This window comes from Esox lucius, chromosome 10 (assembly GCF_011004845.1).
Source record: "Esox lucius isolate fEsoLuc1 chromosome 10, fEsoLuc1.pri, whole genome shotgun sequence".
In the NCBI taxonomy this organism is placed as follows: domain Eukaryota; kingdom Metazoa; phylum Chordata; class Actinopteri; order Esociformes; family Esocidae; genus Esox; species Esox lucius.
The window spans coordinates 2,646,043-2,662,382 of NC_047578.1; the positions used below are offsets into that span (position 1 = coordinate 2,646,043).

Below are 16,340 nucleotides of genomic sequence, written 5' to 3' on the forward strand. Positions count from 1 at the left end.
GCTAACTACATTTCGTTGTACTGTACTTATACTTGTTCAGTGACAATAAAGTTTAATCTTATATCATTTTTTCATATTCCCATCCATCCCTCCATCTAGACCTCTTCATCCCTCCATCTAGACCGCTCCATCCCTCCATCTAGACCTCTTCATCCCTCCATCCAGACCTCTCCATCCCTCCATCCAGACCTCTCCATCCCTCCATCCAGACCTCTCCATCCCTCCATCCAGACCTCTCCATCCCTCCATCCACACCTCTCCATCCCTCCATCCAGACCTCTCCATCCCTCCATCCAGACCTCTCCATCCCTCCATCTAGACCTCTCCATCCCTCCATCCACACCTCTTCATCCCTCCATCCAGACCTCTCATCCCTCCATCCAGACCTCTCCATCCCTCCATCTAGACCTCTCCATCCATCCCTCCATCCAGACTTCTCCATCCCTCCATCTAGACCTCTTCATCCCTCCATCCAGACCTCTCCATCCATCCCTCCATCCAGACCTCTCCATCCCTCCATCCAGACCTCTCCATCCCTCCATCCAGACCTCTCCATCCCTCCATCCAGACCTCTTCATCCCTCCATCCAGACCTCTCCATCCATCCCTCCATCCAGACTTCTCCATCCCTCCATCCTAGTCGTCTGAATCCCCCTTGTTTCCTGGGAAATATCCGAAACATGTTTCTTATTTTCTCCCCTTTATTATTCTCCTCCTCTGAACTCCCCTTCTCTCCCGTCTCCCTCTCTTTCACTCCTCCGGTCTCCCTCTCTTTCACTCCTCCTGATTCCTGCCAGTCCTTTGTGATGCTCAGCCAGAGAAGGTGCAGGAATTTGAGGAATTGAGAGAGAGACAACCCTAGTTGTCTAGAGAGGGAAATGGAGAGAGGGAGACAAAGAGTGAGATAAAGGGAGACAGAGAGAGGGGGAGAGAGGGAGGGGGAGAGAGGTGGAGAGAGGGAGACAGAGAGAGGTGGAGAGAGGGAGACAGAGAGAGGGGGAGAGAGGGAGACAGAGAGAGGTGGAGACAGAGAGAAAGGGGGACATATATGTATATATACAGTGGATATAAAAAGTCTACACACCCCTGTGAAAATGCCAGGTATTTGTGATGTAAAAGAATGAGACAAAGATAAATAATGTCAAAACTTTTTCCACTTTTAATGTGACTTATAATGTGAACTATCCAACTGAAAAACAAACTGAAATCTTCAACGGGGAAAAATGAAATAACTTAGTTTAAGTCTGTGCACACTTATGCAACAAGGTTGTTTTTGTTTTTCAAATATTTCACTTTGATTTTCAGTTGAATTGGTCACATTATAGGTCACATTAAAAGTGGAAAAAGTTCTGACATGATTTATCTTTGTCTCATTCTAATACATCAAAAGAACCTGGCATTTTAACAGGGGTGTGTAGACTTTTTATATCCACTGTATGTGGAGAGAGAGTTAACGATTTAAAAATAACACTACAGGCAATGTGTGCTTGGCTGCCAATGAACTGAAAGGGAAAACAGGAAGTACATTCTATGCTATCAAAAAGCAAATCCAAATCCAAACTCAGCAATAACATTTTTACATGGAAGACTGATTTTGTATAAGGCTGTCACAGAGAAACTTCCTATCTTACCTCACAAATTGTAAAAGTACTAGTTAATAAACGTTCTTAAGACTGGCTAGTCTTGGAAACATCACGGGCATGTTGAGAACTGGGTAAAAGTATACTCTGCTCCACACACACAGAATGTCATTCAGAATGAACTTCTGAATTTAAATGTCTGATAATCACACACTTCTCTCTTTCCATGTCTTTCTCTTTAGTTATTTTCCCTCTATCCTGTTGGTAGGAGTTATAAATAACCAGTTGTTGAATGTGTTGTGGCTCTTTAAAAATGCGGAATGTGCCATTGATTTTGGGCCTCTGTTTTCCAGTGTGTATGTGTGTGTGTGTGTGAGTAAGAGGTACTCGTTGGTGCAGAAAGAATTCCGGTGTGTAGAGGAAAGGACAAAGGCAGCTTGGGAATGATAATGCCGAGTTGGGAGAGAACGGCTTATTCTGACCGGCAGTCTGGATTTCCTGGTCAGCCAGAGAAAGAATTGGTGCACAGACACACACACACACACAGACTCACACACGCACACACAAACACACACACAGACTCACACAGACACACACAAACACATCTCACACACACACAAACACATCACACAGACACATCACAAACACATCACACACACTCACACACAAACACATCACACAAACAGATCACACACACTTGCCAAATTGCCTGGTGATATACTGTAACTATCAGACAGCCGTCAGACTTCAGATTTCAGCCTTTCTTGTTATTGAGATACATTGGTTTGTCAATGTCTGTTTATTGTTCTCTGATTTTGGCTAATGGGAGGTTACTGTATGGCGCACATTTTAGGAACTTCAGGGAGGCCGGAGGCCGACGGTTGATGTCCTGAAATGTTCACCATAAAGTTCTGTCCAGCTACTCTACTCCAAAGCTCCAAAATAATTTACTGGAGGGTCTGTCCGGTGCCATGGCAACCAGGAATGGAATGTTGGGTGGTTGGCAGGCGAATATGAATACCTGGGTTCTTCTCACCTGAGTGTTCTGAGAAGATATACTCCCATGCCCAGAGTCTACCTCTGTCCCTCCGCCCTCCCCGTCTTCGGTCTGTCTTTCATCTCACTCTCATTCCTCACTGTCTCTCTCTCTCCTGTCCTCTCTCCTCTTACTTCGTTGGATGTGAGCAGGACCATCAGACCCAGTGACGATGAAATCCCCAAAAGGCTCAAACTGTTCAGTTGGTAAATTATTATTTTAATTGTAGAGACACACACACGCACACGCGCACACGCACACGGAAGCCAGCATGTCCTAAACGCGTGGAGAAACAGTTACACTGCTCTCAGTGAAGTAAAAGCTGTTGTTGGCGGTAGAAAGTTACTGTTTTCATGTGGTGTTGCCATGGAGATGTTTAAACATTTCAATCTGTTCTGCATGACCAAACCAAAGTGTGACTCATTGTTACCCTACCTCCCCAGGACACACACACACACAGACACACAACACATCTACTAAAGAGTTGTGTAGTTGTTGCACCTAGCTTCTAGAGATGAAGGCACTAACTGTAAGTCAGTCTGGTTAAGAGTGTCTGCTAAATTACTGGAATTTAAAATGTACTTTCCTTCCCAAACACAGTAGGCTTTATCTGCCCAGCACCAGCTTATGGGGATAGTTTGCAGAAAAATAATATTTAGGTGAAATTCCCTTTAACATTGGGTGTGCCTAAATGCCCATAGTGTTTACTAAGCCTTTGTTTACTTCTGCCCCCAGCCGGGTTAGCTGAGATGGTTAACTTGACAAACGGTCAACCTAATACGGACAACCTAATACGGTCAACCTAATACGGTCAACCTAATACGGTCAACCCTGAAACATTCATGTAACTGTTGCAACAGACAGCTCATCTATGAGTCAGATTCATCTCTCAAACATACAGTTTATATATGGGCATTGAAATCAAAGTCGGAAAAAAGGAAAGGTCTTAAAAAGGAAATGTCTTAAAAAGGGAACGGTCTTAAAAAGGGAACAGTCTTAAAAAGGGAACAGTCTTAAAAAGGGAACGGTCTTAAAAAGGGAACAGTCTTAAAAAGGGAACAGTCTTAAAAAGGGAACAGTCTTAAAAAGGGAACGGTCTTAAAAAGTCTGAAACATAATTCCGAGTGTTAATCTGAGTTAAGACATTGTTATCCTTATCTGATCTGCGAACGATTAAAAAGACTTTCCCCTCAACCAGGACAGCCTGGAGGTGTCTCAAATCGCATCCTTGCCCCTATGGGTCTTTGCTAAAAAGTAGTGTGCTATATAGTGTGTGATTTAGGATGCCTGTTTTCCCTCATGGACTACATCAGATGTACATCTGTGTCCCTGGGAAGGTTGCCTAAGCAGCCAGACATACTCTACTCTCAAAACCTTCATATCATCTCTGTGATCTGGTCATATGTTTTACATCTTATGTCGATTAATAAACCATTAATCTACCTCACAGTTATGTTTTCTTCATTTTCCTCTTTCTTAATGCTGCTGAATTTCGTAACATGTTTCTAGAATCAGAACGTGGACGTTCCCAGGATTCTAAGTGTTCTAAGGTTCTAACGTTCATGTTCAAGAATAGAATGATTAGAATCCCGGCGGACCAGTAATTTAGGTGACGTCCCGGCGGACCAGTAATTAGGTGACGTGACACTGAGGTCGTCTTGGATGTCCTGACGCAGCTAATTTGGGCCCTGTCAGAGCTGACGGAGTGGTCCGCTGAGACTCACTTTCTGAGACTCACTTCTGAGGACACTTTATGTCACTGTTATGCAGAAAGTGACAATGATGTTTTTCTGTTTGATGTGCAGAGTAAACAGATCCTTAATAGGGTTACAGTAGAGTCACAGCATCTGACTGCTTCTACCTCGCCTGAATCCTCCCCCCATGCACAAATGGCATGTTCTGTCCTCCCATTCTTTTTTGACCCCTCCTCCAGTCCCCCCAAACCACCACGACTCCACCCGCCCCAAGCCCTTACCCCAGAGTTTGTTCCACATTGAAACCAGATGATCCTGCCCCCCCATAAACACACACACACACACCTGGCTGACTGTTGTCTCCTCCATACCATAACTTACCGTGTGCCTGCAGATCAAATTACACCATACGCCCTCTGTAGTGCCCTAACCTCGCAGCGCGCCGCATAGGGGGAGTAGTGTGCCATTTGGGAGGATGGCCCGTTCCCATGCTCCCCGACACAGTGCCGCTATGAAACCAGAGATGGAGATAGCGCAGTACCAAATCACACCCTGTGCCCTGCGAGGCATGCTACGGTTGTGCACTACCCCAGGGGGCCTTGGTCGGAGCCAGGGCCCACTACAGGGATCAGGGTAGCATTGGGACCCGAGGACGTCTTGGCAGAACGGACAGGAGAGGAGATTCAGCCAAGAGTGAGAGAGTTATTTCTTTGGAGCCCACACCTAATGGGTCCCCTGTGGGGCTTTATATCAGTGTGTGTGTGTGTGTGTGTGTGTGTGTGTTTGTATAACATGTTCACTATCATTATTAGTGAGTGTGCGTGTGTGTTGTTAATGTGTGTGTGTGTGTGTGTGTGTGTAAGAGTGTCAGCTGAGGTCTCTGTCGTTGTCACCATGGTGACAGAGCTGACAATTCTGTCTTCTATGTCCGTCACATATCTGACTCTACCTTGTCGCCTCGTCTCACGGCACGCCTTTCTGTCCAGACGACATCGATGGGAACTGTACTGGACCTGTACGTGACCGACAGTCAGCTGCCATCCTGAGATCTTCTGGTACCCACTCAAATGTTTACACGTTCAACTGTTCATCATTTCAGTTCCTCACAGCTGTCCTGTGTGAGGAACTGATCCCCTTCTGGATGAACCTTTGGACCCCGAAGAAGAAGGGGCAGAGAGGGGATGATGACAGTGGATTGTATGGATGATGACAAGCTCGACTGAAGCTAACATAGCTAGCTTTTAAGATACCGCAAATCCTTTTAATTTAACATTGCAACAGTTACAAGTTGAGGCCTATCAATCCACTAATGCTAAGACCCCGTGGTCTTTTAGTGGGAGGAGAGGCTAACCAAGCTAGCTCGGAGGCTACTGCTAACAGCACTGTGGGAAGTGGGAGGAGCGGCTCGGCCCCAGAGGGAGGAACAGACAGACGGACCAGGGCAGGGGCTTCATTCACTCTCACACGGCTAAACACACAGAAAACAGCAGCCTGCGCATGGAGGTAGAGAGGGAGAGAACATAGAGAGGGACTTGGAGGGAAAGAGACAGAGAAAAAAGAACGGCACAGAAAGAGAAAGTCACCGAAGCAGAGAAGAGAAGAGATATGGTTCACAAAGTGAGTACAAGTTGTGTTTTTATGTGCTGGAATGATCAAGTTGTGTAGTTTTCATCGAGAGTGGGATAGTGAGAAAACCTATTTGTGAACATTAGTGTGTGTGCAACTTGTGTGGAGGAGTTTTGGTTGTTATGTTTGGCTATCTGTGTCTGAGGTGGTGTGACCATCTGCATGTGCAGGACAGTGTGTGTGTGTGTGTGTGTGTGTGTGTGTGTTTGTGTGTGTGGGTGTGTGTTTGTGTGTTATGTGCTTTGTCAAATTGCGGGGATTGTTATATTACGCTGGATTGCAATTTGTTCACCTGACTGGGAACAGGCAGACAGGCAGACAGGCAGACAGACAGACAGACAGGCAGACAGACAGACAGTAGCAGTAACTTCTTCTCATGGTAGAATAACATGCAACAGGGTTAATTAACCTTAAAAGACAGTTTATTCAGTGGTGTTATGCTGGTGTAGAGTTAACATGGCCTGTGTCTGTGTGGGTGTGTGTGTGGGTGTGTGTGTGGGTGTGTGTTTGTGAGTGGATGGTGAATGTACTGTGTGTGTGTGTGTAGGTGGAGGTGTGTGTGTGCGTGTGTGTGTGTGCGTGTGTGTGTGTGTGCCCTAGTACCCCCTGAGTTGCTGGGTCTTTTATCCTGTGTTTCTGTCTTACATTCAGGTTTCTGTGGGTTGGAATGGGAGTGGGGGGTACCAGAAATGGACCTCTTTCTCCTCCCTCTCACTCTCTCTCTCTCTCTTAAACTTCATTCTTCTTCTTCCTGATGTGAACCACATGTGATCCCACTAAACTGGCTATTATCCTGCACAGGACTCCGTCACTGCACACACACACACACACACACACACACACACGCACACGCACACACACACTGGATGGAGAGGGGAAGAGGGGAAAGAGAACATGGTTGAGGGGCTGTTCTTGCTGTAACTGCATGCTGAAGCTGACATACTGTACCTTCGTCTTATCTTTGTATCCTTTACATCCAGCCCTCCCTCTCTCTTGCCCCCCCCCCCTCATCTTGCCCCCCCCCCTCCTCTTGCCCCCCCCCCCCTCCTTTTGCCCCCCCCCCCCCCCATTGAACCGTTCAATTCAGTAGACGTCATTTTTAACATGGAAACTTAGGTTACTTACATTGTCAAAGTCTACATGAAATAACGGTAGTCAAACCAATGGAAAAACAGGCATTAAAAATGCTAACAACATGAAACCATTTTCATAATGCAATATAATGCTAAAGTAGTGGGTTGCTGGTGTTAAAATGATTGAAAAGCCTTAAAGCGTGACACAAAAAACAAACAAATTGTGGCAAGAGGCCAAATATACACATGTATTTTTTCATCCAATACATATTTGATTTTTTTCTCCTTCCATTCCTTTTCTGCTTATTCTGGCAGGTGGTGACCCTGATGATGAAATAAAGAAAGAGAACGGAGAACGAGAAAGTGAAGGAAAAGAGGCCATGAAAGAAGAGAGGCCCTAACTCTCCCACCCCCGAGGAGAGCAAGAAAAGAGATGTCAGAGGAACAGTCGTGAACCTTCATCTCAACAGAGAAAAGAAGGGATAGAATAGAGAGGGGGAGAGAACGGGGGAGAGAACAGGGGAGAGAACGGGGGAGACTACTATTCCCAAAGAAAACCCCAGGAGCAATGTCCCGCCGGAACTCCGCGGGGGATCTGGTGCCCAGGGACATCTCCGAAATCCTTGCCCGAGAAGGGAAGGCCCAGCGGGGGCAGAAGAAGGCCGGAGGGTCCTTAGGCCAGGCCTTCAGCTGGCTGAAGGGAACCAAGAGGAAGAAGAACGTAAGTAATGAACAGAACAGGATAGGAAGTGTGATTGGAGCCACAGAGGGCAACGGAACCAAACATGGACACCAGATCCAGGATTCGCCTAAAGGTACGCCTGGAATGAACCACAAATCCCCCACGTGTAAACCTGGAATGAACCACAAATCCCACACATGTAAACGTGGAATGAACCACAAATCCCACACATGTAAACCTGGAATGAACCACAAATCCCACACATGTAAACCTGGAATGAACCACAAATCCCACACATGTAAACCTGGAATGAACCACAAATCCCACACATGTAAACCTGGAATGAACCACAAATCCCACACACGTAAACCTGGAATGAACCATAAATCCCACACATGTAAACCTGGAATGAATCATGAATCATCTAAAGAGAGAGTGACAGTAGAGAGAGAAAGAAAGGGAGGGAAAAGGCAAAGCCAGATGGGTTGTCATCTCTCATGTTCACATGAGATAAGCTGGGCGTGGCTGTACTGGCCTGTGATGTCACATTCTTATGTCAACTGACTTTTACACCTGAACTATGACTCTTTATAAGACCTAGTGGTGGTTGGTCTTGGACACTGGCTGGGTTTTAGTACGACTGATGGGTGATTTTAGTATGACTGATGGATGATTTTAATATGACTGATGGGTGATTTTAATATGACTGATGGGTGATTTTAGTATGACTGATGGGTGATTTTAATATGACTGATGGGTGATTTTAATATGACTGATGGGTGATTTTAGTATGACTGATGGGTGATTTTAATATGACTGATGGGTGATTTTAGTTTGACTGATGGGTGATTTTAATATGACTGATGGGTGATTTTAATATGACTGATGGGTGATTTTAATATGACTGATGGGTGATTTTAGTTTGACTGATGGGTGATTTTAATATGACTGATGGGTGATTTTAATATGACTGATGGGTGATTTTAATATGACTGATGGGTGATTTTAGTTTGACTGATGGGTGATTTTAATATGACTGATGGGTGATTTTAATATGACTGATGGGTGATTTTAATATGACTGATGGGTGATTTTAATATGACTGATGGGTGATTTTAATATGACTGATGGATGATTTTAGTATGACTGATGGGTGATTTTAATATGACTGATGGGTGATTTTAATATGACTGATGGGTGATTTTAGTTTGACTGATGGGTGATTTTAATATGACTGATGGGTGATTTTAGTTTGACTGATGGGTGATTTTAGTTTGACTGATGGGTGATTTTAATATGACTGATGGGTGATTTTAGTTTGACTGATGGGTGATTTTAGTTTGACTGATGGGTGATTTTAATATGACTGATGGGTGATTTTAGTTTGACTGATGGGTGATTTTAATATGACTGATGGGTGATTTTAGTTTGACTGATGGGTGATTTTAATATGACTGATGGGTGATTTTAGTTTGACTGATGGGTGATTTTAATATGACTGATGGGTGATTTTAGTTTGACTGATGGGTGATTTTAATATGACTGATGGGTGATTTTAGTTTGACTGATGGGTGATTTTAGTTTGACTGATGGGTGATTTTAATATGACAGATGTGGTCATGTAATTGAGGTGCATTTGCACACCAGGGTTAATCTCGTCTGTGTCATGATAAGTTTATTGGGTCATGACAGAAGCACAGAGATTTCCACTATCCCTCATTTCCTGTTTTTCTACCTTTAAAGCAGCTTCCTTGTGCCTGTCTGTGTGTGTGTGTGTGTGTGCGTGTGTGTGATGTCTACTTTTGGTGTTCTGTTGTCTTGCAAGGTGCCCACTTCATGCACCCAAGCCAAAACAGGTTCCACACGGTCTCAGCAGATCTCTCTTAGACGCTGTGAGTGTGCATGTGCTCGTTTCCAGTTGACATGAGGCTCAGAACTGTTTCATGAAAATGAATAATTACATTAAGAGCCCTTGTTGATGCTTGGACACACTCAAATTGTTCTTTGTAGTTCTCCAGTGGTTTTCTGCCTGCTATGTTTCTGTTGGCCAATGGAACATGTTACATGAGTAGCAAAGGCGAATGTATTTCCTGCATTCAGTTGGACATAAAGGTATGTTGGGATCTGAGTATGGTCACGGATGTCAAAGGACAACTCAGTAAATATGACACCATCATTCAGAGAGCGATAACTTCATGCTTTGAGATACCAACAAATGAATTAAGGCCAAGATGTCGGCCGATGAAAGAAGTCGTCGGTGGAAGTTTGGGGATGTGTACGTTTGTGGCGGTGATGTGCTAGCTATATGAATCCTTGACCTCCTTTTGAAATTGGGACAATATTGTCTTAATGGCTTTTCAGACTAACAAGCTTTTCTTGAATTGGCCACTTTGTCCTTTATTCTATGCCCGCTAAATGGGTGGTGGTTCTCTCTGTCTCTCACCTTTTGTTTCTATTTGTCAGGAGAAATGAGAGGGGAAAACACAGGAAGAGACGGAGAAAGAGACAGAGAAAGAGACAGAGAAAGAGACGGAGAAAGAGACAGAGAAAGAGACAAAGAAAGAGACGGAGAAAGAGACAGAGAAAGAGACGGAGAAAGAGACGGAGAAAGAGACAGAGAAAGAGACAGAGAAAGAGACGGAGAAAGAGACAGAGAAAGAGACAGAGAAAGAGACAGAGAAAGAGGGACAGAAAGTTTGAGACTCATAAAGTGAGAGGTCAAAGTTCCTATAAAATAATTGTCAGTAGACTTCTAAAGGGGTTAATGTTCTAAAAGGTTAGGGTTCTAAAGGGGTTAATGTTCTAAATGGTTAGGGTTCTAAAGGGGTTAATGGTCTAAATGGTTAGGGTTCTAAAGGGGTTAATGTTCTAAATGGTTAGGGTTCTAAAGGGGTTAATGTTCTAAATGGTTAGGGTTCTAAAGGGGTTAGTGTTCTAAATGGTTAGGGTTCTAAAGGGTTAGTGTTCTAAATGGTTCATATTAGGGACAGCTGGGTGAGGTCACACACCGGACCGACCTGAAGAGTAGCAGGCTTAACAGAAACCTGTCTGTCTCTCGACCTGAATGTGTTTGTTAACCGTGTCAAATGTGTCCGAGAACCTCACAGCTCGCTCAACATTTGTCCAGGCGGAGATGAAGGCCCATTAAACGTAAAGCGTAAGTGAAACCTTGACGATTCTTTCATCTGAAGCAACTGACAGCAAATGATCCTGAACAAACCCAGTACACACACACACACATCTTCATTGTAATTATATAGTATCTAAACAGAGCAGCGCCTCTCATCTCCCTAGTGGCTGGTTCTCTAGTCACACTTAGCTGCGTCCCGGGCCGGGCTCATGTAGATGTTGAGGTGGGGTGACTGAGGCCGGCTGTGTCTCTGGCTGCAGGATGAGTTGATAGAGAGAGATTACAGAGCCACACAAAGCCCTATTCATGCAGGACCATGTCTGTGGGGGAATGCTCTGCAAATGCTTTTTTAATCAGAGCCCTGTTCACACACACATATACACACACACATATACACACACACAAAGACATATACACATACACACATGCACAAACATAAACACATACACACACACACCTACGCATATACACACACACCTATACACATTCACACACACACACACACACACCTACACCTATACACACACACACACACACACACTTTTTCATTTGGTTTCTTTCATCTCTCTCCTTCATACTCCCCCTTTCTTCCTCTTTCTCTTGCCCTTTATTCTCCCTCCTTCTCTCTCTTTCTGGCTCTCCCTCCTTCTCTCTCTCCTTCATCCTCACCCCATCTGTCTCCCCCTCTCTCTGTGCCGTCCAGCCACAGACGTAACTCTGCCCATTCATTACAGCTCATTGTGATGATGACTTGCTCCTCTGTAGTTTCAGAGAAACCCTCAGTCGGTAACAATGGACTATGTTTTCCTTGTGGCTTTCTGCTTTTACCTACAAATGGTGGTTGTGTTTTCTTCGTTCCAAACCATTGTCAAACTGTGTACAATGTTTTTATGTTCAGCTGTGTGTGTGTGTGTGTCTGTGTGTGCGTGTGTGTGCGTGTGCGTGTGTGTGTGTGCGCGTGTGTGTGTGTGTGATGCTGCTATCAGCAGTACTGAGCTTAGGATGACGCCGAACCAAACATTACATCACCTCTTGTCCACATAGACACACAACCCACCCTGTCACTAGGGGTTTCAGTAAATCCAGTCCTGACTACCTAGCTGGCTGACTGACTGGCTGGCTGACTGACTGGCTGGCTGGCTGACTGGCTGACTGGCTGGCTGACTGGCTGACTGGCTGGCTGACTGGCTGGCTGGCTGAGCGTCAGGGTGCTTTTCTGGTGAGCTCATTGTTGCTCCCTGTGGTTCCCTGGGTTTTCACTTCCAGCTCAGCTCTGGTGTTCATCTGTGTGGCTTGAAGTGCAAACAGGCCTCCGTGTTATATATTATTAGAAAAGCGGCAGATTAGTGGTGCGATTACTGAGATTTGGGCACTGATCCTAGATTACAAACTGTAAAGATGTAGGTGGATGAAGTAGACTTAACTTGCTGTAGTCACTGGTAGATTCATCCTGTCTCAGTGTCAGATACTGAATGGCAACTGAACCAGAGAGACGTGGAACAGAAGAGAGGAAAACAAAGGAGTGAGAGAAGGACTTGAATGTTTAATGAGGGGTACAGTACTCGCCCTGCCAACTAGACCAGGATCATTCCCTCTGAAACACACACACACACACAGATACCCATATCTGTGAGCAGAACCCTCCTCATTCAGCCTTGGCAACGTTATTCTGGGGTGACTTATCCTAGCAACATCACTGTGAGTTAACAAAGACGCTGGGTGTGATGTCACAAAGGGATGTGGTGACATCCATGTTTCTGATAGGGCACGTTTCTGATCAGATATTTGCCTTGCAAACGCTTGGGTTCATCTGGGGTGCTCTGAAGTTCTCAAACAAAGGGTTTTTGCTGCTTGCAACGCTGATATGTATGGACGAATGGAAACAACAACACATTTACCAATGTCAGTGGCTTTGGATATAAACGTCTGCCTGCCACATGACTAACATGAGAGAGAGGAGAGACTGAAACAGAGTGGAAGAAAGCAAACACTCAACTTACCATCCTTAGTGACATTGTTGCCAAGAGTTACATGATCAATATTTACATATTCCCTAATCAGAGTGTCACGCTTTGGCTTTCGACCACAGCCATACTTTCTCAGACAAGATAGTCTTCACCTACAGACCCCAGGACTATGCCTTGGGGATCTCACACATACACACACACACACACACACACACTCACATACATACTGCTATTCTAGCTAGGTAGATCTGAAGTGATGCTCTGTGCAGAAAGAAAATCCCAGATTTGTTAGGGAACATATGTTATGGTAGGTTATGATGTGTTATCCAGAAAATCCCCTTTCTTTCATTCTCCTCTCCAGACCTGGTTATATCCAATCAGTCAGATGGAGTTTGGCTGTTTAATCAGGAATGGTGTTTCCGTGAAGAACGGCCTTGTTGGCGAACTTTAGAAAATGTGATTATGGGTGAAATTTGATTGACTGAATGATTAACAAACAACACTGAGAAATGATTTATGATCAACTTGATTTGTAGATCAGTCGCTCTCGAGTGACCTTTAAAGGTGGATGCAGCGGGATAGATATTTCCCAGCTCATGGATGTAATTAGTTCTACACTTGGTTTATTGCTGTTCACTCTCTACATAAACAATATTGGTGTTAAGACAGAGTAAAATGTGTCTATACGCTGAATGTCATGTACTCTTTAGCTTTGACGGCTGACCAAGCGTTATCACAGCTGGAGGCAGATTTTAAGACACAACAAGGGTCTCTCCCGTGCTTAGATGGCTCTCCAATTAATCAAGTCTCTATATACAAATACTTAGGGATCTGGCTGGATGATAAACTATCTTTTAAAATACATGTTGATGAACTCTGTAAAAGGCTAACGATCAAGCTAGGCTTCCTCTATCTTTGTCCTCCACAAATACAAATCAATGATACAAGCTACTTTTATGTCGGTTGCAGACTATGGAGATATTATCTACGAGCTATGGCATCCACACTTCAACCACTGGATGCCACATAGCATTGTGCATTCTGGTTTATTATGGATGCTAGCTACAGAACTCACCACTGTAGCTAATGTTAAAGTGTGGGCTGGACTTAGCTGTCCATGAGACGGAAACAACATGCTCTCGTTTTTGTCTATAAAGCCCTTTGAAATAAACTACCTTCTTATTTATCATCACTCACCAACTTTAGAAATATAACTCACGAAATCAGATCTCAAGCCTGGATTACACTTGAGGCCCCTGCAATTTCCACAGAATAAGGGTCTGACTGCCTTTTGCTGTGACGCATCCTGCTTATGGAATACAAACGTAAACTGGAGACTCTTGTCCCCCTTGCCATTTTAAACATTTATTGGAGGATTTTTGTGTCTGTGTTGCTTGTAACTGCATTGAGTAATGCAAGTTATTGTGCTGTCAGGGGAATAGCTCCTGTGAAAATGTAACAATCTGCTGCTGTCTTTGTAACTGCTTTGGATAATGCAAGTTCTGTTATGTAGACATCGATGCAGAGTATAATCAAACAAAAGGACTGACGAGTTTATCCAAGCGCTGGAGCGCGAGGATTGAGATACCGGGGGGGGGGAGTCCCCATGGAGGGTGGTTAGAGAATTGTAGCAGTCTGACATTTTTTTACTTGTTTTGTGCTATCTGTGATCGTACCTAAACTGTATGTCTTGTTTGGTCTGTGCTCTGTTTTTTTCTATTTGTTTTTAATCATTGAAACGTACCTGTATATGTAAACTTGTATATGCAGGGCCCAACTGTAAAACAGACCCTTGTCTCAGTCTGTGTTCCTTGTTTAATAATAATAAGAATTACATTATTGACCACTAGGAGGTGGTGTTGGGTAGGTAAGCCCAGTCCTTCAAACCTTACCCTTAACCCCTGACCTCAATACATTATCTTTAACCCCTGACCTTTATACATCTCTTAATCCCTGACTTTAATACCTTACCCTTAATCACTAACATTTTTACCTAATTCATAATCCCTGACCTCCTTACTCTTAACATCTGACCTTTAACCCTAACTCAACATGACCTCAATATGTTCGGCGACCCTTAACACCTGAACTGAACTCACTTAACCTGTAGATGTTCAATAGTTTACATTTCAATTGTAGAAGTTTACTTACACTGCACCGTTAAATATTTGTGAGTTTTTACTCCACCCATGGGCGTTTATCTCACTGGACGGACACACACACACACACACACACACACAGACACACAGGTAGAACTCTGAACCCTGTCCAGAGGCAATGCACCTCAGTCACCCTGACAACGCTTTTCCCTGGCAACGGCTTCTGTTCCTGACGACTAGAGCCACTAGTCCACGTTTGACCAGGAAGCTTTAGTCTGGATGACATTTGTGCTTCACTATCCAGCCTGTCACATCAGTGGAAACTGGTACTTCACACATTCAAGCAGGCGCACACACACACACACACACACCTACTAACTGTGTTCCTCTGTTGGCTGGATTGGAGCAGCTTGGTCTTGTAACTGTATGCGATGGGAGTGTTGTTCCATATCTCTGGGGTTGGTTTTCATAGAGGATCCGTTACTTTTGTGTGAGATACTTTATAGCCTACTGCAGCTATTCACTGCCCTACCCTCCCAGCTTTCTTTTCTCTAAACATACTCCTCCCTCTCTGTCACCCCCCTTTCTTTCCCTCTCCAGTCCTCACCCAACCCGTTTCTTCTCTTTCTTTCTCCATTTTCCACCCTCCCACTCCTCTTTCTCTTTCATCTTGCCTTTTACTGGCTGATCGATCTCTAGGTCTGTAAAACAGATGTGTAAATACTCCTTCACCTCTCGAGTACATCTACGTTCCTATTTTCTCCTCCTCTCTCTTCTCCTACTTCTCACCTCCTCCTACCCTCTACTCCTCCACAACCTAATTCATCACGACCTGCTTGAGAGGAGGGCGAGACTATGGGATAAACACATTTTCCTTTTCCATTTGAGTCATTTAGCAGGCGCTCTTATTGAAAGTGACTTGATGTCGTAAAGCTGAGTCATTACAACCAGGGGTTCCTGTCCTGGTTGTAGCGTACAGTCAGTCCCCGGGAGTCCCACAGAGGCCGGTGCAAAGTGACTCGTCGCCACCTGTGGATGTCGACCCAGGTTTGCTCTGGGGACTCCCTGTGACAAGCTGGGCGGCTGCGGGCTCAGTCATGGTTGCAGGCTGGGGATTGTGTTCTGCTCTGGTTGGCATGTGCGGGCGAACACTTCCTGGGCGGGTGGACGGTGTGATGAGAAGCAGAGCAGCATGGCAAAGCTTTTCCTGTTCTTGACTTCACCGAACCTGCTATGCAGCGGTTGTGATGTAGGCTGGCGGACCTCAGGAGAGCTGGGACTCACTGGATTGGTCAGGAGTCAGATGGAACCGCAGTATTCACTCAGAAAACGTGTCTCACACACATACACGCGCACACACACACGCAGTCATGAATACACACAGAGATAAACGCATGCATTATTAGATGGAGTGAAAGAGAGGAAGGATGAGAATGTGATTGGTCACAGTCATT

General features: G+C 44.7%; 1 protein-coding gene across 1 annotated transcript in view; it reads left to right on the forward strand.

Moving 5' to 3' along the window:
• The first annotated feature begins 5,742 nt into the window (after positions 1 to 5,742).
• kiaa1522 (KIAA1522 ortholog) overlaps positions 5,743 to 16,340 on the forward strand; it is a 42,980-nt gene continuing 32,382 nt past the window's right edge. Inside the window, 2 exon segments of the mRNA XM_029122799.2 lie at positions 5,743 to 5,926; positions 7,324 to 7,823. Of these exon segments, the coding sequence (XP_028978632.2) occupies positions 7,577 to 7,823 (247 nt within the window). The 5' untranslated portion in view covers positions 5,743 to 5,926; positions 7,324 to 7,576.